The sequence below is a fragment of the Prionailurus bengalensis genome, chromosome A1 (genome assembly GCF_016509475.1).
Source record: "Prionailurus bengalensis isolate Pbe53 chromosome A1, Fcat_Pben_1.1_paternal_pri, whole genome shotgun sequence".
Lineage (NCBI taxonomy): Eukaryota > Metazoa > Chordata > Mammalia > Carnivora > Felidae > Prionailurus > Prionailurus bengalensis.
This window is the reverse complement of record NC_057343.1, coordinates 132,976,097-133,000,375: the sequence shown is the minus strand read 5'-3', so window position 1 is coordinate 133,000,375 and position 24,279 is coordinate 132,976,097. Positions and strand designations below refer to the sequence as shown.

Genomic DNA, 24,279 nt, shown 5'->3' with positions numbered 1-24,279 from the left:
GGCATGGTAAAAAATGTGTACAAATCTACCCTTTATGTGGGTAGAGACCAGTGATTATTTCCGGAGAAGACTCTAAGCACTTACAATGAAGTTAATGCCTATTAATCATATCCATAATCATGGCTACATCTTGCTTTTCTAGAACTTCTTACGTTGTTAGATAGTTAAATAAAACTGAAGCTGTCAGATGAATAAACGTATTTATTTATCAGAAGTCTCGAGAGGCGGAAAGATGAAATGTAGGCTTAATAAAGCAGAAGGAAGAAGTAAAAATAAAAACAAGCTGAGGGACATCTCTCTCCTTGAACATCTCTGACCTAACATCAAAAGAATTTGCAGGATAGAGTTCTCTTTGAATAAAACTGGTCTAATTGGCATCCCTATGCCTTTTACTTTTTTTTTTACAAGAATTTTTTAAACATTTAAATTTATAATCACTCTTAAGAAGTACAATATTTACAGAGACCAGAGTTGAGGCTTTGGATACAGACATGTAATATTTGTGGCTAGGTCTGCAGGGGTCAGGACTGGTATATTTATTGAATCAGAATATGGCAGAAATATAGTTTTCAGTCATTCGTTATTTCAAGAATTCACTTGACTATCTCTCTACTTCTAGTGTGATGGGATGGAATATCCTTGGCTTATTTAGAGGAGTTTGGGTTGTAATTTTCTAAAATTATTTCTTCGGTAGAAGTCATCACTATATGTTCAGCTTTACATATAATTTCACATTGTCCCACAGAGGGTTTGTGTCTCTGTACATTTGCTTTCAGAGCTCTGGTGGAAAGCTGCTATTTGGATTTACCTGTACTTCTTAGTGCCTCCTTTTCTCACCTGCAGAGTGGGTGTGGAAACGGTACTTCAGGAGGTTTCTGTGAGGATCAGGTACACTGTGACATGCAAAGTACTCAGGACACTGCCTGACAATCAATAGTAGCACCGCTTTGTCTTTTTATTGTTCTCCTTGTTACTACCATTATTTTCTTTGTTTTGGTTTTGGTTTCCCGGGGACTTCTAGCCACAAACGAATGAATTGTGTGTCATGGCATTGTCTGCCTCCCCCAAGTGTAAGCAGGACTTCGGCATAGGCTCTTAGCCAAGACTGCTGGATATTACTACCTTCTTCAAATAATAGCAGAAGTTTCTTGCTACTGGAAAAAGATATTCGAACAAGCAAGGGGCATATGTCCCCAGCTTTAATACACATATTATGCTTTTAAAATGCAAAGGGAGAGGAGAGTGGCACAAGTGAATTTATTAGCAAATGTTCCCATTATGAGAACTAATCATAGCTTAAAATCCTAAAATTGGATATCCCATATATCCTACATGTTTCTATCTCCCTAAAGTCTTTTTGCATTTTATCTCAATTTGTTTTTTTAATAATTAATTAATTAATACTTTTTCTGTGTTCTCATGACTTCCTGCTGATGCTAAGAGCTAAAGTGTGGATCAGAAGGTCTGGGATTTATTTCCTGCTCTACCACTTGCTATCTCTTTAGCCTTAAGCTGCTTAAGTTTTCCTTATCTGTACTCACTCTCAAAAACTTGTATAAGAATACTGTATTTGAAAGTGATTCCTGAACTGTGAAGCTCTAATGAAATGTGAAGTAGTAGTGTTATTATCAGTAATAATATTTAGCATTAAAAGAATGGCAGAAATCCTCTAAGGCCTCGGCTTCTAACATTGGTGGATGGTGGAGGAGACTTGGTGTGAAGTCGGGAGGACTAGACACAGGTGGGGCAAGCTCAAAAGACCGGAATCGAGGCTTTATTCGTCATACAGAACACATGATTGCATGTCTTGGTTTCCTGAAATATAAAGTGATAGGATTGTTTTAAGGGTTAATTGAGGTAACAATTGCAAAGGACATAGTGTAAAGCCTAACGTTCAGGAAACAGTAAGAGTTAGCATTACGTCTGCCATTTAATAGCTGCATGACTTTCTACTAACCATTTAGTCTAAGATTGTTTCCTCATTTAAGAAACAGAATAATAATTGCCATCTCGTAGGATTTCTGTAAAGACTATATAAATTATAGCACTTAGCACAACCCTTGGTATATATCATGTTTATTAAACAGTAGCTGCTACTATCATTATTATTTTTAGTAGTGGTTAATTAGTAGAAGTGGCAGCAGCATTGGCGTTGTGCGTGGCCCTGGGCTTGCACTGGAGAATACTGCATGTTAGTGTGGAGAGATTGATCTGAAAAGGTAAACTTAGCCTTCCTATCAGGGGACAGTCAGCATATTTAGAGTTTGAATTTTTATCTTGAGGACAATAATGAGCCATTGAAGGATTTATTTTTTAATCACAGGAGAACATAATTGATTGGTGCTTTAGACAGTGGATCGAGGTAAGAGCAAGAAATACGGAGACCTGTTAGAAAGACAATGTAGTCTTACATGAAGGAAATGATGTTTGTCTGAAACAAGATTAGTGGCAGTGGAGACAGAGAAAAATCAATAGATGTGAGAAAGATGTGGGAGTTGGATTAACAGGACCCAGTGATGGATTCTATGGGAAGAGAGGAGCAGCAGCTGGAAATAAGGATGTTGATTTGGCTGTGAAAAGAAGTAGCAGACATCAGGAATTTGACCACTTTGACCACTAAGACCCTAACTAAAGCTTCTCCTGGAGCCATCTTGGAAAGAACTGGATGTTCTCCTCCTTCAAAATGCATCTTAATGAAATTTTTTCTAAGTTGGAGGATATATATTCTGTTATTACATTCATGCTGATGAGAAGTTTTCATGAGATCCTTGATTTCACCTGAAAAAAAAAAAGTAGTAATTTTCTCTCTATGACATACACCAGGCTCAAAGATTGCCCTGACAGAACCACGCGGGGTGTATATAGTGTTCATTATGATATCCTCATCCCACAACTAGCACACTTTGATTTACCTGATTGTAAATGAAAACCATCCTACCAGATATACAACAGTATGTGTTTATTGAGTGCATACTCAAAGCCCTGTGCTGAATCCTGAGGGTCAGGACAGGGTGGTGTACAAAGAAAAATTAGAAATGAAATAATTTTAAGGAGCTTATAGTGTGGAAGGGATGAGAAGACATGTAAACATGTAATTACAGATAGGAAGATGGTGATTCTGGGCTCAAGAATATATATATTCTACATCCTCTTTTATGCTACTTAACCTGTGTTCACATGTATATCTCCTACATAAAACTATGAGCTCCTGGAAGGTAGAGACCATCTTATTCACTTTGTATTCCCTTCTCCTCAGTCTAATGTAGCTCCTGCAGTAGATCTGGGATCTTTCTTCCTTCCTTCTCTTCTTTCTTTCTTTCTTTCTTTCTTTCTTTCTTTCTTTTGAACAAAAGGTACAGAAACAGGGCTTCAAAATGTTGTGGGTAAGGTCCTCACTTGACTCAGAGGAAGAACAGATTTTAAGGAAGGGTTCAAACATACAGGGTAGAAAGTTGGAGGACTTTAGTCAGTCACCATGTTTAATAGATGACTCTAAGAAATAGCATTCCAATGAACCTGGAGAAGAGGTAAATAATTGGAAGAAGCATCTTTTCCTCAGTATGAAGAACAGACTGGTCCAACTAAAGAGTCAAAAGCATTATGTTTAGGGAAATTTATTATGTACAAGGAAAAGTTCAGAGATTTTCTGTGCAATAAACTTTGACCAATGGCCATGTATTCTTAGTTACCACCCTCTAAGAATACACATCTCAATCAATCCCTAGCTTGCTTCATAAAGACGAGTTCTTGTTGTCTACTAATAATAAGGATTCTTTTCAGAAGACTACACCTAGCAAGTAGGAAACCAAGGATTCCACATTCCAAAAATTAGGATTTCTGTAAAAACTGTATAGCTCTTAGCACAACACTTGGTATATATCGTGTTTATAAAATGTGGCCAAGGACAGGGAGGTATCGAGGAATAAACCTACCCATGATAAAAGAAGAAAATAAGTTAGCCAAGAAGCAAACTTTGGATTTAACTCTTAAAATCCTTAGGGGAAAAGTTAAAGGTACTTCTGCTTAAAAACTTAAGGAGTTTTCATATCTGAACGACTTTGCCCAGAATTTTGTCTATATGCATATTGTATACCCAAAAACATTCACTTTAAGAAAGACCTTCCTCATATTTTCCTCTATCTTTAAACTGCTGTGATTCATTTAAACTGCTGTATTTGTTTTATTTCCAGTGCACTCCCAAATGTGGTCCGGGATTCAAACATCGGATTGTTCTGTGCAAGAGCAGTGACCTCTCTAAAACATTCCCAGCTGCACAGTGTCCAGAAGAGAACAAACCCCCTGTCCGTATCCGCTGCAGTTTGGGCCGCTGCCCTCCTCCTCGCTGGGTGACTGGAGACTGGGGCCAGGTAAGACAGTGCAGCAAGGGGTTCCTGCTGAAGCAGTACTTTGAGACACTTGAGTTTTCTGATTGGGTCATTATAAGGGCTCCAGAGATGAGAAACACGACACAGAAATCTGGGTATAAGATAAAGTATGAAACAGTGCATGAGCAGCAGTCACACATAGACCCGCTAGCTGTGTTTCTCCTGTACCCACACTCTTCCTACTTCTACCTACTCCTTGGGGCTTACCAACGTAATTTAAAATTAAAAGAGAAATAGTCTGTATGGCCAGATATTTGAGCAAGCTAACAAAACTTTGGATTCTAGTCCCAACTCTCTCAGCTACTTCAAGAACAAATCTGTTAACCCCAGTGTCTTAACTTTCCTACTTGCAAAAGTAGCTCCTCTTAACTTCACAGAAAAGGTATGGGGGTTCTAATTAGCTTGATAATGTGATTGACAGTCTTTGAAATATTATCAATATCTATTATTCAATGGATTTAGCTGATGGACATCATGAATTGGGAAGCCAGTATAAAGGGCTTTTGGTCTGTATTTTTACATGAGGTTCATTTGCATTTTATGTTCTAATTCCTATTTTTTTCTTTCTTCATTCTCACTTATTTTTTTTTTTAATTTTTTTTTCAACGTTTATTTATTTTTGGGACAGAGAGAGACAGAGCATGAACGGGGGAGGGGCAGAGAGAGAGGGAGACACAGAATCGGAAGCAGGCGCCAGGCTCTGAGCCATCAGCCCAGAGCCTGACGCGGGGCTCGAACTCACGGACCGTGAGATCGTGACCTGGCTGAAGTCGGACGCTTAACCGACTGCGCCACCCAGGCGCCCCCATTCTCACTTATTTTTAAACTGTGTTATCTTAGTGAAGGCCACCTTAAATCCTTTTACAACAAATCGATATATTTGGATACAAGGAAAATTGAGTATTATTCTTTTGAATGTCAAAAAGGAAATCTATTAGGTTACATTAAAAATAATGTTCCAGAAAGGTAATTTCTAGACAATCAATGCCCTTTTCCTGTGGTTTTATAATTAACCTTGTAGCTAGTTGTTTTCTAATATCTGAGACCCAAATAAATCATGGCACATAACTATACCAGTATGATTTTGTGTGATCTCTGGACTGACTGGACCTGTCATTACTTATTAAAAATGGCATTTCATAGAAGTAGTTAGCAAAATTCTGGACAACCCTCAGTATTTCTACAGTATAGCAGTATCTACCGACCTCTTCTGTTATAGTTGGGAAAGGGCAAAGGTTTTCAGTCTCCATTAATGCAAATAAATATATTTGCTCTATACTCAGCCAGCCCTGTGGGGAGACAAAATCAGTGTGATCATAAAATAATTAATATTTGCACATGTATAACAAATAATTAATAATTTGCATTTGTATAGCATCATTTAATTTATGAAGTACTCAAGTGGAATACACATGATAGGCATTGTAAGCAATTATGTGTTTCATACACTTCACTGTGGAAGTGTAACCATTTCAAAACATGGAATTGATATTGTGTTAAAGAATAAGTACAGACATGCCCTCATAATTTTGATTTAAACCATGGAGGCATTTCCTTCCTTACATATTCTTTGTTGCAATGCACTGTCATATAAAGGTCAGTTGAAAGTTTTCGCATGTGAGTGATTTCACCAAATTTGCAGTAATCAATTTCAGGTTATTCTTTTAAATGTTGTCAAGTCCTTTTCTTCTCATCTATATTTTAAATTCAGTTTTCTAAAATTAAAATTAACTGGTAAAAATACATTTTCAAAGACACTTTAATACATTTTATGGTGCATTTGTTTGTCGTTCTTTATTTAGGAATTTTAAAATAAAAGTGTCTGTCAATATCCTTGCAACTCCTGTAAGTGTTTTGAGAGTTTTTACAGACAAATTCAATAGGGCCTCAGTTTGTTAACCTTGTAAGCATCACCATCGCCTGTCTCGGCACTAGCTCATCTCCTTGATCTCAGATCTCACAGGCTTTGTGGGCATTCTGGGTGGCAGACCCAAAGAAAGATCCAGCTTCATAGTTCAGCCTGGACAGCTGATCGGTCCCCACTGAGACTAAGTCACTCAGAGAGTAACTTCAACTGTAAAGTAACTGAATCCCTGAGTAGATGAAAAAGGAGAGGGAGGCATGCTACTTGGCTCACATTTGTGTGACTAACAATACCTTAGAAAACTCAAGGTAATTATTTAAGCTCTTTTATTTTTTTTAAACTGGTTCCCATCACAAGCCCACACAGCAGTCACTGCTGTTTTACTGAACTCCTATTTTGATCACATTCACAGCACTCCAGTAGACCATCAGCTTGTTTGCCATAGGACTGTAATAAATAGGGAGCAAAAGTGATGTCCCAGCACTAGAATCCCTAATTACTACTTCCTCATGAGGGTTTTCATATTACACTCCTGTTATAGTTCACCTAATTGGAAGTGTTAGAAAAATAGCCCAAGAAATCTCTTGTTTTCTAGGAACTATATTGCTTCCATTTTCAAAGGTAATAACATGTTCCTTGAATTTTCAAATGAATTCTACAGTAGAATGACTTAATCATATACCTCTCCAAGATGAACTTCATATGGACTTTAAAAGCTAATATATATGGTATTTGGAAAGATACAGTATCTTTTTACCTCCTGAAAATTGTTGAATTTTGTTTCTCTCTGTGTCTTTCGGTTCAGTGTTCTGCTCAGTGTGGCCTTGGACAGCAGATGAGGACTGTGCAGTGTCTTTCCTACACTGGACAGGCGTCTAGTGACTGTCCAGAAACTGTTCGGCCTCCATCGATGCAGCAGTGTGAAAGCAAATGTGACAGTACCCCCATTTCCAATACTGAAGGTGAGTTTCCCATGGACAAAGGGCCTGCGGCCTCTAATGACTCACCTCTGGTGGCTCCCAGGGTTTGAGGAGCCCCATAAAGCCACTGTTGTAGTATAGTCCATGTAGAGCATTTGTGAAAGTTGCATGTGTACTGGATATGTGATAAGGAAACCTATATTGTTTTCCCTGACTACCTGACCTTGTTAAGTCACTTAACCTTTCTGGAGCTAAATTAGCTTATCTTTATAATGAGAGATTGGAGTAAGTAACCTCTAAGGTCTATGTTTGACCTAGCATTCTATGTTTGACTTGTGCCAGAAATACAGAGATGATGTCTAATGAACCACACTTTGAATTTAAAGTTCTGTTTCTTTTCTGTTTCTTTTGTATTTAACAATGGATCTCTACCATCATGAAGATTAAAATTCATGCTTCTTGTACATATAATGAAAGCATATATTTGAAACTATTTATTTCAAATGCTAGTTTTCTTATTGTAGAAAAGAAGAAAAAGATAATTATATAGCTGCTTATAGAGGAACACAAAGGTCTTTATGCTCTGAAATTTCTCTTTCTTTTAATTTTTTTTAACGTTTATTTATTTTTGAGAGTAGAGACAGAGCATGAGCGGGGAAGGGGCAGAGAGAGAGGGAGGCACAGAATCCAAAGCAGGCTCCAGGCTCTGAGCTGTCAGCACAGCTGACGCGGGGTTCAAACCCAAGAACCATGAAATCATGACCTGAGCCCAGTTGGACACTTAACCGACTGAGCTGCCCAGGTGCCCCTGAAATTTCTCTTTCTTATGTATTGGGACATCTGTTTATTAATAGCAGTTGCCAGCCCAAATCCTGAATTTTCTTATATCTTATTTAAACAAGTATACTTTGCTTATTCAGTTAGGCATTCATTTAAAATTTCCTGAATGCCACTATGTAAGCGGCACTACAACAGAAATCATGGGAAATATAGAGACAAATATGGCATAGTCAGGAAATTCAGACTGCCTTGCCACATGAAAATAGAGGCATGCCCAAATAAATGCACAAGAACATCTGGAACCACTAATTTAAATTATGTAAGAAACCTGGTTATGGGGCTCTGCTTAAAACAAAAGTAGAGAACTATCCTGAAAATAATTTGTTAATATTTTTCAAATGAAAATTATGTGCTCATGAGCCTATTAAAAAGAGATCTATTCCGGGGTGCCTGGGTGGCGCAGTCGGTTAAGCGTCCGACTTCAGCCAGGTCACGATCTCACGGTCCGTGAGTTCGAGCCCCGCGTCAGGCTCTGGGCTGACGGCTCAGAGCCTGGAGCCTGTTTCCGATTCTGTGTCTCCCTCTCTCTCTGCCCCTCCCCCGTTCATGCTCTGTCTCTCTCTGTCCCAAAAATAAATAAACGTTGGAAAAAAAAAAATCTATTCCTTTTGACTAAATTTCTCCAACTTAAAGGATTTTTAAAAAAAATTACATTCACTATTGGGGCACCTGGGTGGTTCAGTCAGTTAAGCATCCGACTTCGGCTCTGTGCTGACAGCTCAGAGCCTGGAGCCTGCTTTGTATTCTGTGTCTCCCTCTCTCTCTGCCCCTCCCCTATTCACACTCACAAAACTAAATAAACATTGAAAAAAAATTTTTTAATTACATTCACTATTTTAAAATATTTCCTTAGATATTTTATTTTAGGAAGAGTAATCATCTTGTATGACAGGATACAGAGAAATTATTTTGCAAATATACTGGTTTTTATATCTAAGCCTCAACATGAAATCCTTTTTGTATAATTTACTCTTTCAGATAAGTATGGCCTTATTGTACATTAATTCAAAATCATAATTTTAATTTGCAAAATCTGTGGCTCTGATGTCATCTACTTTTTTGTCCCTTCGGTAATGGTCATTCTAGAAATTGAGCTTTTCTTCTCTTGAGAAGGACTCAAAATCCATGATAAACCTAAGTATTTTCCTTAGCAAAACAATCTCTTTTAAATAATCTAAATAAAAATATCTGTCTTATGTAAGACTGCATCAAACAATTATAAATTGTTTATCCATTATAAATTATTAGCAGTCAATCACATAGGTCTGAAGGTCTGTTTTTCTTTCTGAGTTGGAAGATAAAAGGTTGAGGTGGAAAAGAGGATATAACTATCATATTAAATTACTCTGTATTGGGTATTATGGGTAGGCCCTTTATATTTATTATCCACCTTATATATCTCATATACATAAATATCTGTGTGTGTGTGTGTACGCACGCACGCATGTTATAATTATGTCAACAACCGTCCAAGAGTTGGTATTACTGATGAGGAAACTGAGGCACAGAGAGGGATAGTGACTTGCCCAAATGATAAGACTAGGAAGTAGTAGATGCAGGATTTGAACTGAGATTTGGCAGAGCCCAAGGGCATGTCAGTTTCAACTACATTTTTATGCTATTCTTAATTCACTTATTAAGTAGGGTATTTTAACATGAAAACAGAGCTTCTGGTTATGAAGTAGCAACTCTTTCTAGCATGACCATCATCCTGATTCAGTAGATTCAGGCTTAGTCATTGCTGAAAGAATTGGTTTTTTAACATGCTCACAGCAATGTAGATGTTGAAATTATGTATATAACTTTATTTTAGGCATTTTAGTGATTTCTCCGAAAACTTTTCTGTAGTGGTTAGTTATTATACAGAAGCGTCATAGCTGGTGATGCAAAGTTTTCAGAGTGGGCAAAATATCATTTGTAACTGGACTTATTTCTGCCTTAAAGAAATTCTCTTAAAATAGATAGGTGTTAATCTGAGGTTTCTTGAATTATTTGTAGAAGCACCTCATAGTCATTTAATCTGCCTGGCCAAATCACTTTTCATTAATATTAATTTGAAGTAAGCAGTCAAGACAGAATTTTTAGCCCATTTAGTAAAGAAGGAAACTTTTAGGAAATTATTAATCCTGCAAAATATGACTAATCTTAGAACTGTTAGTCCCTAAAGCTGCTGAGTCATTGAAAAGAAAGAGGATCACTCTCTTACAAAATTAGATTTAAAGTGGATATGTCTGTCATAACTTGTTTTGTGTTCTCTTTGGCTTCCCAGTAGCATATGTTGAATACATTTAAATACCTGAAACTATCTGTTCATTTCATCAGCAACTAATTATTGAACGCTTGCTGTGGCCAGCCTCTTCCATTCATTATGGAAAATTCAAATGCATTTGTAAGTTCATAGTCTTACACGGATGATATTTAAAAAAAAAAAAGAAAAGGAAGGAAGGTAGAAGGTGTTATGTGGAGCAGTTGACACAGTGCTAAAAGTTCAAATGGAAGACAAGTGACTTTAACTTTTTAGATCAAGGCAGCTTCATAGACTAAGTGATCTGTGAACCTGCTGTAATGTGTACTTGGAAAAATAACCCATGTATATCCTGGGAAAAGAGGATGAAACAGTTGAATTAAATTGTAAGTTATCATTAACAGAGATATGAAATGGACAGATAATATGGATTTCAAAAGAGAAGAGGCTCTTACATGAAAGTAATGTAAGAGTAATCTAATATGGCTTCTGGGAATCAGGTCAGGGAGAAAAGAAATGCCTGTTGCTAAGGGAGAGTTGGGAGAGAAATCTGGTAGTAAGGGAAGGAGTAAGCTCTGGTTGCTGCAGGAGGTTGAAAGAGGACTTCCTATTCCCCTTCTCTTGACTCTTAGTGGGAGGCTACTGTGAAACCAGTTCAGGTCTACCCCAAGACAGAGTTGGACCAAGGGAGATCCCTTGGGATCTAAAATACAGTTTTTTAATGGGGTCTCTATGGGTGAAATGGACCATTGATAGAATCTTGAGAATTGTTTTAACAACCACAGTTTAGGAATTGGTTCTCCTTCTAACATTTTATTATGAAAATAATAAAACATTTCAAATGTAACAGCAAGGTTGAAAGAATTTTACAATGAACACCCACTATCTGGATTCCAACATTAACATTTTCCTGAGCTGATTTATCACATATATATCTATCTGTCCATCCCTCAAGGTAATGGCTTTTAAATAATGTCCTCCATTCACCCAACCATTATTATTTACTTAGCAAGCCAGGGCCAGCAAGACAAAGGGCCAGGCACTGAGACTATGAAAGAAATATGACAAGGTCTTTGTCCTCAAAGGGAGCACAGTTTAGCAGGGGTGGGGACAAATAATTTTCACAGTATAGGCAGTACTCTAACAGGGTAGAAAGAAATTACCATGAGTACACAGAAGAGGGGTAATCAGTAGAAGCATCGTGGAGAAGACAAGCTTGAGTAGGGCACTGGAAGGTATGAAACAATTTGCCAAGAACACATGGAGATGCTGGGATTCCTGGCAGAGGACGTGTGTATTCAGTCATCAGGGCATGGAGGTAGTTCAGTATGGATGCAGTGGGATGGCAGATGAGAGGTAGTGGAGATGTGGCTACAAAGAGAGAGAGTCAGGGATTTGGTTTTGGAGGGCCCTGAATGCCGTGGAAGGCAGTTAGGACTCTTAAGTTCTAGGGAATAAGCGAAGGAAATTGAAGAGTGACATGCTCAGGGTGGCAGCAGTGTGGAGGGGCAGAGGGAGGTCAACTTTGTGTGGAGGAAGAGTTAGAACGTTATTCTAAGTGTCCAGGCTTGAGATGATGAAAGCTTGAATCAAAGTAGATAGAGTATAAATCAAAAGGGGAGTAATTAATTGGAAAAAAAGAATAAAATGGAAGGGAGAATAAAAAGAACCTGATGAACAGTTAGACACAGGGATAAGAGATTTGGAGGTATCCACTATGACTCCCATGTAGATTTTGGTTTCTGGATACTATAAATCACGGTAAGGCAGTTAGGCTTCTATAGGGAAGTTAAAAATACATTCATTCCCAAATGCCATAATAAAATAATGGAATTTGAGTAAGATTTTTAAAAATAAAAATAAAATAAACAATGGAAAGAGATTGAAGAAATGGAGTGAGGTTAAGACAACAAAGAATAATAAGAGAAATTCGGAAGTGGAACATCAAGATATTAAAAGTAAATTAAATAGTCAGGGGCACCTGGGTGACTCAGTCAATTAAATGTCCGACTTTGGCTCAGGTTATGATCTCGTGGTTCGTGAGTTTGAACCCCACAGCCTCTCTGCTGTCAGCACAGAGCCGACTTCAGATCTTCTGTCTCTCTGCCCCTTGCCTGCTCATGCTCGCTCTCTCTCTCTCTCTCTCTCTCTCCCTCTCAAAAAAAAAAAAAAAGTAAATAGTAAATAGTAAGACGAGACTAGGAGAAGGAAGAAGGGAGATAAAATTTGCCATATCCAACGTCTGCTTTAGTATTTAATTCTTGTAAGGCTTCAGTGAAGGGTTAAAGCATTATAGGCTTGAATTTGACAGACTGCCCATGATGAGGATAACACTGCGTTGCTGCTGGGAGTGAATTTTAGACACACTGGGTATCACTGCATCTGAAGTACCACTCAGAGTAATTTTTTAAAGTACATCTGGCAGCTGGGACTAGCCTACTCAAGCTTACCTGAAATTCTATCCCAAATGCCATTTTATTCATCTTTATGCAGTTTCAGGTTCCCTTGTAGTTTATATGGTGAGTCTTTTCTGTCTCTCAATAGTACAAGGCAATCTGTCAGCTAGTATTTATTGCTGCCAGCTAATAATTCATGGTGTGCCCTGAGCTGGTAGCCAACCCAGGAAAGGCGTGGTTAGTGTACATTGGTTTACCAACCTAGGCTAGTAGTGGCTTTGGTTGGTCTCAGTGTCCCTCAAGTGAATGACTTGGAGAAAGCCTGAGCAGCTCCAGAAACCTCATAGGACGTCCAGAACAAAACAACTACTGGATTTAAAGTGGTGCCCATTGTATTAAAACCAGTGAAAGGAACAATGAAGGTCATTTGAAGATTCTGAGTTGAAGGAGGTGAGGAAGAGTAGGGGTTTTTTTCCCTTGGCCATTTTAAAGAGCTCATAATGCACCTTACCACTCAGGTTCACATTCCTGGCTCTCTGGTTTACAGGGAACCCTGGGATTTGTGCTGGGATTATACCACCTTGAGGATGAATGTGGGTGGCTTTCAGGGAATAAGACTGGGAAAAGAGAAACTGAGGAAGCAAAGAGAAAAAGTAATGGCTTAGCCCATGGTAAGATGACATTGGAATCAAGTTTCATAGTTGATACCACCTTGTTCAAGGATGAAAAGTTGCTGGACTGTTCCCGTTGCAATGAATAATGTCAGGTCCCCAAATGAAACTTATTATTTCACCCTTTTCCAGTCTGAATATGTAGAATATCAAGGGCAATTTTTTCAGAAGAAATACTGAGTTCACATCCCTCACCCACACATTCACACGTACAGCCTTTGCCATCTCACTTCTCACTAGGCTCTGCATCTTCTGGGCAGTTTGACAGAGGCACAGCTGGTTGTACTTTTGTAATCCAAAAGATAGACCCTAAGGTGCTTAAGTCATAACTGTCTACTTACTGTGTTCCTCTAAACCTCATAAAAAGTTTATGGGCACACAGGGCATGCATTCGCCAAAAAACGATGCTGAATGGTCCGACCTGGTCATGAAAGGATATGTCCCTGTATACCCCAGGTCACTCCAACGATATAATTTAGCCAGGCTGTGCGACGTTTCAGGAAATAAATGCAAGAGCACAGCATTTCAAGAGTTGCTCTTGTGTTCCTTGGACCAAGTGAAGCCTTCAAAGTCACAATGAATCTGAATCCAATTGCATCCTAAATTCATAAGCCTCTGTTCACTGTGAGTGTTTTGAAATCATGTCTTTTGGGTCGAAGATTTGAAAGATTAATGTAAAGCACCTGTGGAAAAACCCACTGGCACATCAATGATAAGTAGATTCATGTGTTGCCATGAAACAGGTTGTCTTATTTTATCATTCAAGTCTACCAAAACCCAGATTACCAGTGAGACCCACTCTTGCATACCTGGCAGGTTACTTATGGGTCTGGCTCATATCGCAGGGCCTAGGGGTTGGCTTTCAGCTCTTAATATATTCCCAAGCGTCCCTGAGAAAAATGTAGGAATACCCCACAAATTGCCTTCCCCATTAGAAATCTTTGGACTTGGGTAAAGTGCAATTTTGTTTTCAGGGACAGGTAGGATGCAAAAAAAGGAGAGACTAGTTAGGCCCACAAAATATTCCCTAGAAGCCACACAGTAAGGACCTCTCACCCTTCCAATGGCCTCACAAGAGACAAGGTAGAGTAAGTGTCTTTTCTTTCTCTTCCCAGGAGAGTACTTAGCTGGTACATGATGAGAGCAGAAGAGAAAATTAAGCCTTCACCTTAAAATCCTTGACCCTGCTGGCTTAGATACCACTACTTCAAAAGCAATACATATAAGTGTATCTACACAAAGAAAATATGATAGTCAAGACAAAACCTTCCAAATAGATTAATTACAGGGTAATCATGTTACAAAAAGATTCTTACTAAAGGATTCCTTTTCATAGGTGTCCTAGTAGGATAGTTTATTTACAGGTTATGTATTACTTAAGTATAGAGAAACTTTTAATTATTAGATATTTTAGAGATTAGCTAGAAATCAGCACATACTGAAGATCATTCAGAAACTAAAACAGAACATTTATTATTGTTTTGATTTCAATGGGAAACTGTGGTTTAATTTATGTACAACTTTTCCAGAATGGTTTTACCACAAATGTGATCTGTACTGTGTATTGGCTCAAGGGTGAGATTATTTCATTGTTTTTCCAAGTTTTTATTTAAATTCCAGTTAGTTAACATACAATGTAATATTAGTTTCGGGTATAGAATTTAGTGACTCATCACTTACATTATTTCATATTTTTAATGGCTTTGAGAATGAAGCAGACTAGTGAATAATTTTTGTAATTAAAGCCTTCTTGACTACATGAGCAGAATGTCAATGAGTCAGTCCAAGAGCTCAACACATCAGTCCTCTCTAGGTAAGCTAAAAAAAGTGGCAGATGGGCTGACTGCCCCAGTATCATTTAATACTGCTACTAATATATTTAAGATTATGTTCAGCTTTCTGTAATAGTGGAGCTTTGAAACTCCATGGTGCAACTCAAATCACCTTCCACTCATGTCATTTTACACAATTGAAGGAGGACAGTAAAGCCGAAGAAAAGCATTCATGCCATTTTGAATACCTGTGACCTAGAACTGCTTTTAAAAAACATTTGCCTTGGACACCTGGGTGGCTCAGTCGGTTAAGTGTCTGACTTCGACTCAGGTTGTGATCCCGCAATTTGTGGGTTCTATCCTCGCTTAGGGCTCTGTGCTGACAGCTCAGAGACTGAAGCCTGCTTTGGATTCTGTGTCAACCTCCCTTTCTATCCCTCCCCTACTCGCAGTTTCTCTCTCTCTCTCAAAAATAAATAAACATTAAAAAAAAAAAAAGTCCCTGGGGCACCTGGGTGGCTCAGTCGGTTGAGCGTCTGACTTCGGCTCAGGTCATGATCTCACAGTTTGTGGGTTCAGGCCCCACATCAGGCTCTGTGCTGACCGTTAGCTCAGAGCCTGGAGCTTGCTTCAGATTCTGTGTCTCCCTCTCTCTCTGCCCCTCCCCCGCTCACACTTTGTCACTCTGTTTCTCAAAAATAAATAAATATTAAAAAAAAATTAAAAAAAAAAAAGCCCCCTTCTCCAGGGGCCTCACTTGATCCAGTTGGTGGAGCATGCTACTCTTGTTTTGGGGGTTGTGAGTTCGAGCCCCAGGCTGGGTATAGAGATTGCTTAAAAATAAAATATTTGTTAAAAATTCCCCTTTTTCCATGGTGGCAGAGCATGGTGATGCTGATCAAAGCGTTTCTGATGATGATGTCACCAAGGGTTGACAAGGGTCTGCCTTACAGGTAGAAATTTTTTTGCAGTTTCATGCCGAGCATCCTAACCCCAGCTCTTAAACCGACTACCTGGGTGACCAGCATGGGTGTCCTAACCTCTGTGAGCTTCAGTCTTGCCATCTCTATAAACCTGATGTTTTATTATACATAAAAGCGTTCAATATATAAATATATAAAACCACGGGCATTTCCTGGTACATAGGAGGCATGTGATACATTATTTTTAACATGATGATTGTTATTGGATTAAGCGCTTGTGGCTTTAAAAGACTAAGAGAATGAAAGACCAGTTATGGTTACCTTCTCTGATAAATAATTTCCGTGAGTCCAAAGGCTGATTCTTCTTATCTAGGCAGTCTTTAGAAGGCAAAACCAAGAAGTAGGAACAGGAGCTTCCACTGGGGCCCTCCTTTGGGAGAGCTCCCCACACTCCAGGCTCTGTGTCCTCACACAGCCCCAGTGTCTCCACTTGAATGTCTCATCAAGGCCCAAGGTCCCAGCCTTGGAGTCCCCAGTGCTGGCTTTTCCCCATCTCTCTCATCATGATTTACCTGCTCTCTGTTTAATATCTTTTTGTTAATTTGCTTATGCATGCCAGTGTGTAACCCTTCCTGAGAGCCTAATGCACATTTTGACAGGGATCCCAGAGAAACAGTACATGGTGGTTGATCTCAGAGGCAGATGTGTTGGTGAAAATTGTAACAGAGCTAACAGGCTGAGTGCTTCCTCTGTGCCGGTGCCACGGCCATGCATTTTGTAAGCACCCATGTGAGCCCCACTCACCACATCCTGTGAGCAGGTCTTGTCACAGTCTCTACTTCACAGATGAAGAAACTGAGGCTTAGAGAGGTGATGGAACCTGGCCCAGGACAACCAAATACTGGGAGGTAGCAACTCCAGAATTTACCCCCCAGGCGCAGCCGACTCCAGATCTGCCACTCGTCACCACTGTCTTATACTTCTGGTGCAGGCGAGTCTGGTGCACTCCTAAAGAGTCACTACCTCCCTAAGCTTGGTTCTGCTCCCAGGACCCACATGACTTCCTGCTTTCAATCAAGCTGGATGGAATCAACTTAATTGACAACAAACTTGAGAGGGGTATTGGAAATTTCAGAGAGGGCTACCCCACAGCCAGTTTTTAGCCTACCCCGAGGCTCCACCCTGCTCCTGGCCAAATACTGCGCTCTGGGCCTTAGCATACTGAGGAGAGTCCCCTCATTTCAAGCACCCACTTAAGTTGCTGAATCCTGACTTAGATTTGTAATAGCCTAAATAGGTGAATGGAGGGGTGATTGGAGGGAGAAACAACTTATGAATATTTTTTTATTCATTATTTATTATCTGCTGTTTATAATCAGATTCCCAAGTCTAAATCTAAAAGAAGAATCTGTGAATTTGCTTGTATTTTACTCATCTCAGAATTTTCCTGGACCAGCAGCAACTCTTCCAAAAATGGAGTGATGAGTCTCCCAATAAAATTGCACCCCAGAAAATACTGACTTGTGTCAATAGGACAGCACCTTCTCACTAGTAATCAAAATATTGCATCCTCATTGAGAAAGTCAGAGGGCAACTTACTGTCATTAGGTGGTAAAAGGTAATAACTAACAGTGGTAACAAAAATAGTGAAGTCACTATCTTACACTTACCAAGTGCTGATATCCTGTGCACTGCTCTGAGTGGCATCACAGGATGTACATGTTACATGTGGAAGGGAGAACTCTCATCATCCCCGTTTAGAGATGGGGCAGCTCCAGCACAGAGAAGCTGAACTATTTGTTCAGAGTCGTAAAGCCAGTAAATGACAAAACTAGGATTAAACCGGAACAGTCTAGCCCCTAATCTTATTTCCTTGTACTATTAAAGCAACCAGTCCTCCTCTATCTGTCTGTCAACCAAATCATCTTTATATTTTGGCAAAGAAGACCAAAGCTAACATTTACTTTGTACTTGAAGCTGTCCCACCAAGCGCTGCTGCAGATTTTGAGGGGGGTGGACTCTGCTGGCCCGATGCTTCATGAAGACGATTTAGATTAAAGATGAGTGGTACTGTATTAGCTTTTCTCTTTATTTTATTTTATTTTATTTTATTTTATTTTATTTTAAATCTATTTTAAGAGAAAGAGAGAGAGTGAGCATGCATGAACGGGGAAGGGGCAGAGAGAGGAGAGAGAGAGAGAGAGAGAGAGAGAAAGAATCCCAAGCAGGCTCCACGCTCAGTGCAGAGCCCAGTGCAGGGCTGGAACCCATGAATCATGAGATTATGACCTGAACCAAAATCAAGAGCCAGACACTGAACCTATTGAACCACTCAGGCACCCTTCTCATCATTTTAATAATTGCGTTACCTTGACCCTTGACAAAATCTTGCTCTTAGTAACATGGATAACACTTTTTTTTTCTTTTTACACAATTATTCTTAGTCTAAACCTGTTTTGATTGCTTTTTACTGGTCATGACAGAGAGAAAAAGAAAAAAAAAATACAAAGTGACCTCCAAATTATAATATGTGGAGATCTTTTCATCTCAAATTCATTCTTGATTCATCAAAAATCATCTGACTTTTTTTTTTAGTGCAGAGTTTAAAGAATTTTTTCTTGTCTCTCTTCCCTTCTTTCAGCCAAAACTTAAATGTATTGAGAATCTTACTGTGGAAATGTTCTACTCAAAATTCTGACTATTACTCTTTGCTAGTCAAATCATGAGTAAGGGAGTTTGATGGTGCAGAGCTTAGGTTTGCAGATGATTGAGGACTCCAGTTTAAAATTTAAGTCTTTAATATAAAGCAATACTTACATTGTCAAGAATAGTGTTTAGTAGAACTAGGCATCCCCAGGAAGTTTCCAACAATGTAAGGTTAATTCATGTATGTACAATTATAGATTTGAGGTGAAGCTATATCACTTCTACCCTTTGATTAAGGGGTCTTCTATACATGATACTTTAAAAACAATCAGTTGTGTGTAATGATAAAATTATAACTTGATAATGATTAAATGAAACACCTACATGTATCATCAATAAACCACCAGAATTATAAATACAAAAAAATAAAATAAAATAAAATAAAATAAAATAAAATAAAATAAAATAAAATAAAATTTAAGTCTTTCCCTGAAAGAGCCTGGAACGTGAGGTCTATAACATTATTACCTAACTTTTCAGTAATAAGAACTGAAAGCTTGCCCATTCCTTCACATGTCACTTCTCAGGTTTATCTTATGGCTTATGTACCATGTATATGATTTCTTACATGTTCAGTGGATTTCTGAAGCCAGGAAAAAACATGAAAATAAACCAGCAAGCAAGCAAGCAAGCAAGCAACAACACAACTGTCCTGTTACACTGAATTTCACCCACTGTTCTGCCTGATTCTAATTACCTTCAGTAATTTACCCAGGATGCTTCAGTATAACCACCTGGAAAAGTGAGGGTGGAACTTTGATTCTGGGAGGCATATGGAAATTTAATTACTAGGTTTACAAAGTATTTTAAAATCCCCAGATAAAAGTGACCAGAGGACTACAGAAGAATATCATTATTAGCAGCAGTGGGGTTATGTGGGGGTGAGAGGGGTGCTGAGGATCAAAGGCCGGTGTCCCCTTCTCTACACTGGCCCCTTCGCCCCATCTTCTGCAACCAGTCTCAAGGGGAGATGGAGAAAGAATCATTTATTCACCTTCTGGCTGCAAGAACTGCAGACCTCAACTGTGGCAGTTCTAGCACTGAGGAGAAAATACACATAGGAAAAAAGAAGGCCATGTCTCACTTCCAAATTAAAAAAAGACATTTCTACATGTTTCCATAACCCACAGACTGCTGCCATTTGAGGCCAACCCCTCCAAGTTTTCCTCTTTGTCTAGTGTAGTTGCTGAATCTAGGCCACTGTCAGCAATCCTTTTCATTCACCCAGGCCCATCCCCACGCCTCACAGATGCACAGATTCTCTGGAGACATGTGTACTTTGGTATCAAACAATGCAACTCATGTTTGATTTTGGATAACCTTGCACTGCTGAATAAAATAACCCTTGAGAAAGAAGCAATAAAAGCGCTGTAAGAAAAATGACTCATGTTTCCAAGCTGTCTAAAGTGATCACTTATCCCAACAAATGGTAATTCTTTCAAGACACAGTGGGCATGCACCATACTTGTAAAAGTCTGGGAGAAAAGCCTTGCAACCATTTTTTAAAAAAATTGTGTTAAAATATATCAAAAGAATGTTTCTGGTAGGCTGTACCATACAGGGTATGCTTAAAAACAAAAACAAAAACCACATGGACGTGGAAGCCAAGGTGGATTGGTGCAAGGGGGTCCTTGCTGGATATGAACGTGGAGCCTCACTGGCCTGTTTCTGCACTTGTTTATGTGCCTCTAATTGTTTTCCATTTTCTGCCCCCATTCGCTAGAGTGCAAAGATGTGAACAAAGTGGCGTATTGCCCGCTGGTGCTCAAGTTCAAGTTCTGTAGTCGAGCATACTTCAGACAGATGTGTTGTAAGACCTGCCAAGGACACTGACCCGTGGAGAGCCAGAGAGGGAGCCTTGTCATTTCATCGTGGAAATGCGTCCATCAAAGAGAGCCACCCAGAGGAAGAGGATTGATGTCCTTGCAAATGCATTACCCTGTGGAAAACGTAACCACTGGTCAGCCCTAGCTGACAGGATTTCAATATTATTTTAACTTCTGTGAAGTGGGATTTATTGATCCAAAGTGCTGGACACGGTAGTAGGAGGGAATGCCAGATCGGAGAGATCCAAACAACACAGGGAGACTTGCTTACTGTGGAGCGTTTGTGTTCTTTCGAGTAAATCCAATAGCCTGTTTACCTCCTTGGACCATTAAGATAATTTTTATTATGGACTTAGCAATGACACTGAATCCATTTGTATTTAAAACCGTTTAAAATGTAGCTGTTATGACTTGGTCAACTATGGAAGTAAAGAAGATTCAGAAATCTTAAGTCATAGCTTAAAAATATTTACTATACTTTATCTCAATACAACAGCACCACAATTTAAATTCTAAAACGGGCTTTTAACTGTAATTTAAGGAGCAATTATAAATCAAAAGTAATGAAAGTTTGTATTATTTTTCTTCATTCCACTTAATTTCCTTAGGACTAATCCCCCTGTTCTGAACACTGCTGTGAGCCATATATAAACTATATTAAACTGAACAACAAGGAAGGACTCAGTTTAAGGCAGCGCATCAGTTACTGCGGCCGTGCAAGTCTATAAATTCTGTGCTAAGAGACTGGGGCCAACTTGCCATTGTGCAAGTGAAGCTGAGATTTCCATTAAAACTTTAAGAGAAAAACATTTCAGTTTCATGCAGAAGCCAGACCTGGGGTATGGTAGAGACTGAAGAACCGGGCCCTTTGCTGCCATCACACAGGATGCCTGAGTCCTTATGTGAGTCACCCCAGCTCAGTTGTGTTTACAACCTCACCGGCCACAGGACAGCTTCTGCCCCGTTGGATTTTTGCATGCATGTTGAGCTTACTGAAATGATGCCGTGCAAAAGATAGACTGGCTCGGCAACAACCAGGCAGACCCTTTCGCTGACAATTGTGATGGGTTCCAGATGTCCCTTCTTTGATATGGCAGAAGGGCATTTATTTATATGAGAGCAAGTGTGTGTGTGTGAGCGGGCGCTTTTGAGTGTGTGGGTAGATGAGTGTGCTTGCACATAAATGTGCTATTTCTGTGAGTTTTTAAAGTAGGCAAGGGATAACAACCAAAGAAGAAAAACTCATGAAGCCTAGAGATCATAAAGCATAATTTTAATAGTCACTCAACCAACTATTTTGTATTTTTTATGGATACTCTGAATGGCAATTAAATGTGAAACCAAGTTTCTTGGGCAAGTCAAATTCTAGAATCAAATCCAGAATCCTAAATTAAATTGACTAGCTCATAGTTTCCCTATCCACAAGTTTCATGTCATGCTCATCAAAAGATTCAACAGGGAGATTAAAAGAAAGCAAAAAAGAAGAGGGTACTTATATATATTTTGTACTTGAACACTTGTAGCTTGCAGCAGGTTCTTGATGAATGTGCTTTGTGTCCTACACGATGTGTACACCATGCTACACGAACACCTCAAACTCCAACCAAATGGCTACTTTGTAAAGATGCTACTTGCAGTTAAAGAGTATGTTCGACTTCAATCCATCACTGTGCTCTCATACTACATGTCCGGTGTTTCACCTACACCATGACCTAATGTAGATGATTAGGTTTTTTCAGAAAGGAAAAGAGATTCACAGACTTCAAAAACCAACCTAACCTTCAGGTTTGCTATGGACAGTCAGCACGGGCTGTTGTTCTGCACACTCAGTCATGGTCATCAATATTTTCTCACCTGCTTTCTGTCTCAACACCACAGCTCATGTCCCTGAGCTTTCCAGAGAAAGCTACTGACGATACCCAAAAATTGCCAGGGCCGCTCTCTCTACTGCTCTTAGAAGACCAGCCAGCGTGCTATCTATTCAGTGAGGGGGGAGGCAGCCCATGAGCAGCGTGCCCCCAGCGCTGAATTCACTTGGTGCCTCGTAAAGAGTGGTTAAATTGGTGCTAATGTGCCCTGGTGGAATAAAGAAAGGATGGGTGGTTTCTGTGGCATTTTAGGCATAGGTTTGCCATCAGGACCTGTCTTTCCCCAAATATAAATATCAGCTCATGGTTTTATTCCAAAAAGATTTCTTAATTGACTAACTTGAGTCTATTCTTCACCTCACCTGGAAACTAACATCATGAGGACTGTTGCCTTGGGCCACCTTGACTGGCCCTAGAAGAAGGGGCAGCTAGTTTTCCCTCAGGAGTGTGCACCAGTCCCGAGGCCAGGAGTAGAGAGCTTCCAGGAGCAGCATCGCAGCATCGGATTACTCTGCTAGAAGGAACCAAGCACAGAAGGTTTCCCCTGAGTGGGGGAACACATCATATTCTACAGCACATCACAATACCGCTGCTACTCTGTAGTCAACCACGTGGCTACATGATGCTCTCTTCCTAAATAATAGCAATAGGATTGTCAGTGGAGGCTAAGCCACCATGGCAGGCCCTCCGAAAGTAGCGTGCTATACGGACTACTTAGAGAGACCCAAGGAAACTGGTGCCCTATGTCTGAGAACCGTATCTGCCATCAGCACAATATCCTGCCAAAAAGGAAAGGTAAAATCTACCCAACTGATTAAAGTCCTTGAGATACATATAACTCCCCAAACCGTCCATTTCATTAGGAATTTTATTGGAGTGAATGTCACATAGGTATCCTTAATAATACAGAATGAAATTACCTTTGTATTATTGTGATTAGTTGTTGCTTATTATTTTATACTCAGTATTAATGTGGTACACTGTTACTTTTTTTTTTGCTTTTGTAAATTATATTCTAATTTATTGCCATGTTTCCTAACACTTGTCCTACATTCATTCTCCTGCTTGTAACGAAAATGAAAAAGTCATTGTAACACTTGATGGAGTGAAATTCCACACCAGGCACAGATTTTTTTTAACATAGATAATTTAGTGAAAATAAAAATTCAGCTTGTAAGAATGATTCAGATGAAGGTTGTCTATTCCCTGAAAAGCTGGTGTGAAACTTTCAGTAGGAGGATCTTTCCTTTGGAATACCACACTACATTATCCAAATTCTCCAGATAGCATCTGGGATAGAGATAATCTGTTGTATGCATCCTTATTACAGTCTTCAGAAATTGCATATATTTGTATTTCAGTAATATTAAATACAAGGGCTTTAGATATTCCTGGTGGAGCTCTGTCCCCAGATGCCACTAGTCAGCTGTTCTAGCACTAGAAAAGAAGTCCAGATTGACCCATGACTCTTTTGCCCCCACCTTCTTTTGCTTTCCATGTAAATGCTTTCACATAGAAGAGGATGCAAGATATTTCATTGTGGAAAAGGTGCTGAACAAAAGTATTCATATTTGAAGGATTTTTCTATTCAGATTCAGCAGGGAGCATAGAATCATGAAGGGCATACTTTTCCACTTTCAGACATTTCCTCTTAGGCTGAACTAATGGTTCAGCCATCGCGGAGCTGGGGTATTATTATCATATGCAAAGGTAACTCAGCAGTTTTTGAAACTCAGCAGCTAACATAAAGGTGCCCGTCTGCATGCTTAGCTATTTGTGTATGTTCATAATGACAGTCTCATCAATTATATAAGAAGATGTGGAAAACCTAAGCAGATTGTGCTTCAATCCACTTCCTTCCTT

The 24,279-nt window shown here is 39.2% G+C and overlaps 1 protein-coding gene across 3 annotated transcripts in view; it reads left to right on the top strand.

Moving 5' to 3' along the window:
• ADAMTS6 (ADAM metallopeptidase with thrombospondin type 1 motif 6) overlaps positions 1-23,599 on the top strand; it is a 304,055-nt gene extending 280,456 nt beyond the window's left edge. For 2 of the 3 annotated variants that reach the window (XM_043591205.1, XM_043591214.1), the window contains 3 exons: positions 4,191-4,367; positions 7,055-7,211; positions 20,446-23,599. In XM_043591205.1, coding sequence (XP_043447140.1) covers positions 4,191-4,367; positions 7,055-7,211; positions 20,446-20,555 — 444 coding nt within the window. In that variant the 3' untranslated portion in view covers positions 20,556-23,599. Of the gene's footprint in view, positions 1-4,190; positions 4,368-7,054; positions 7,212-20,445 lie in introns of those variants that run through there. The other variant, XR_006298916.1, reaches the window with a different exon arrangement.
• The last annotated feature ends 680 nt before the right edge of the window (positions 23,600-24,279 follow it).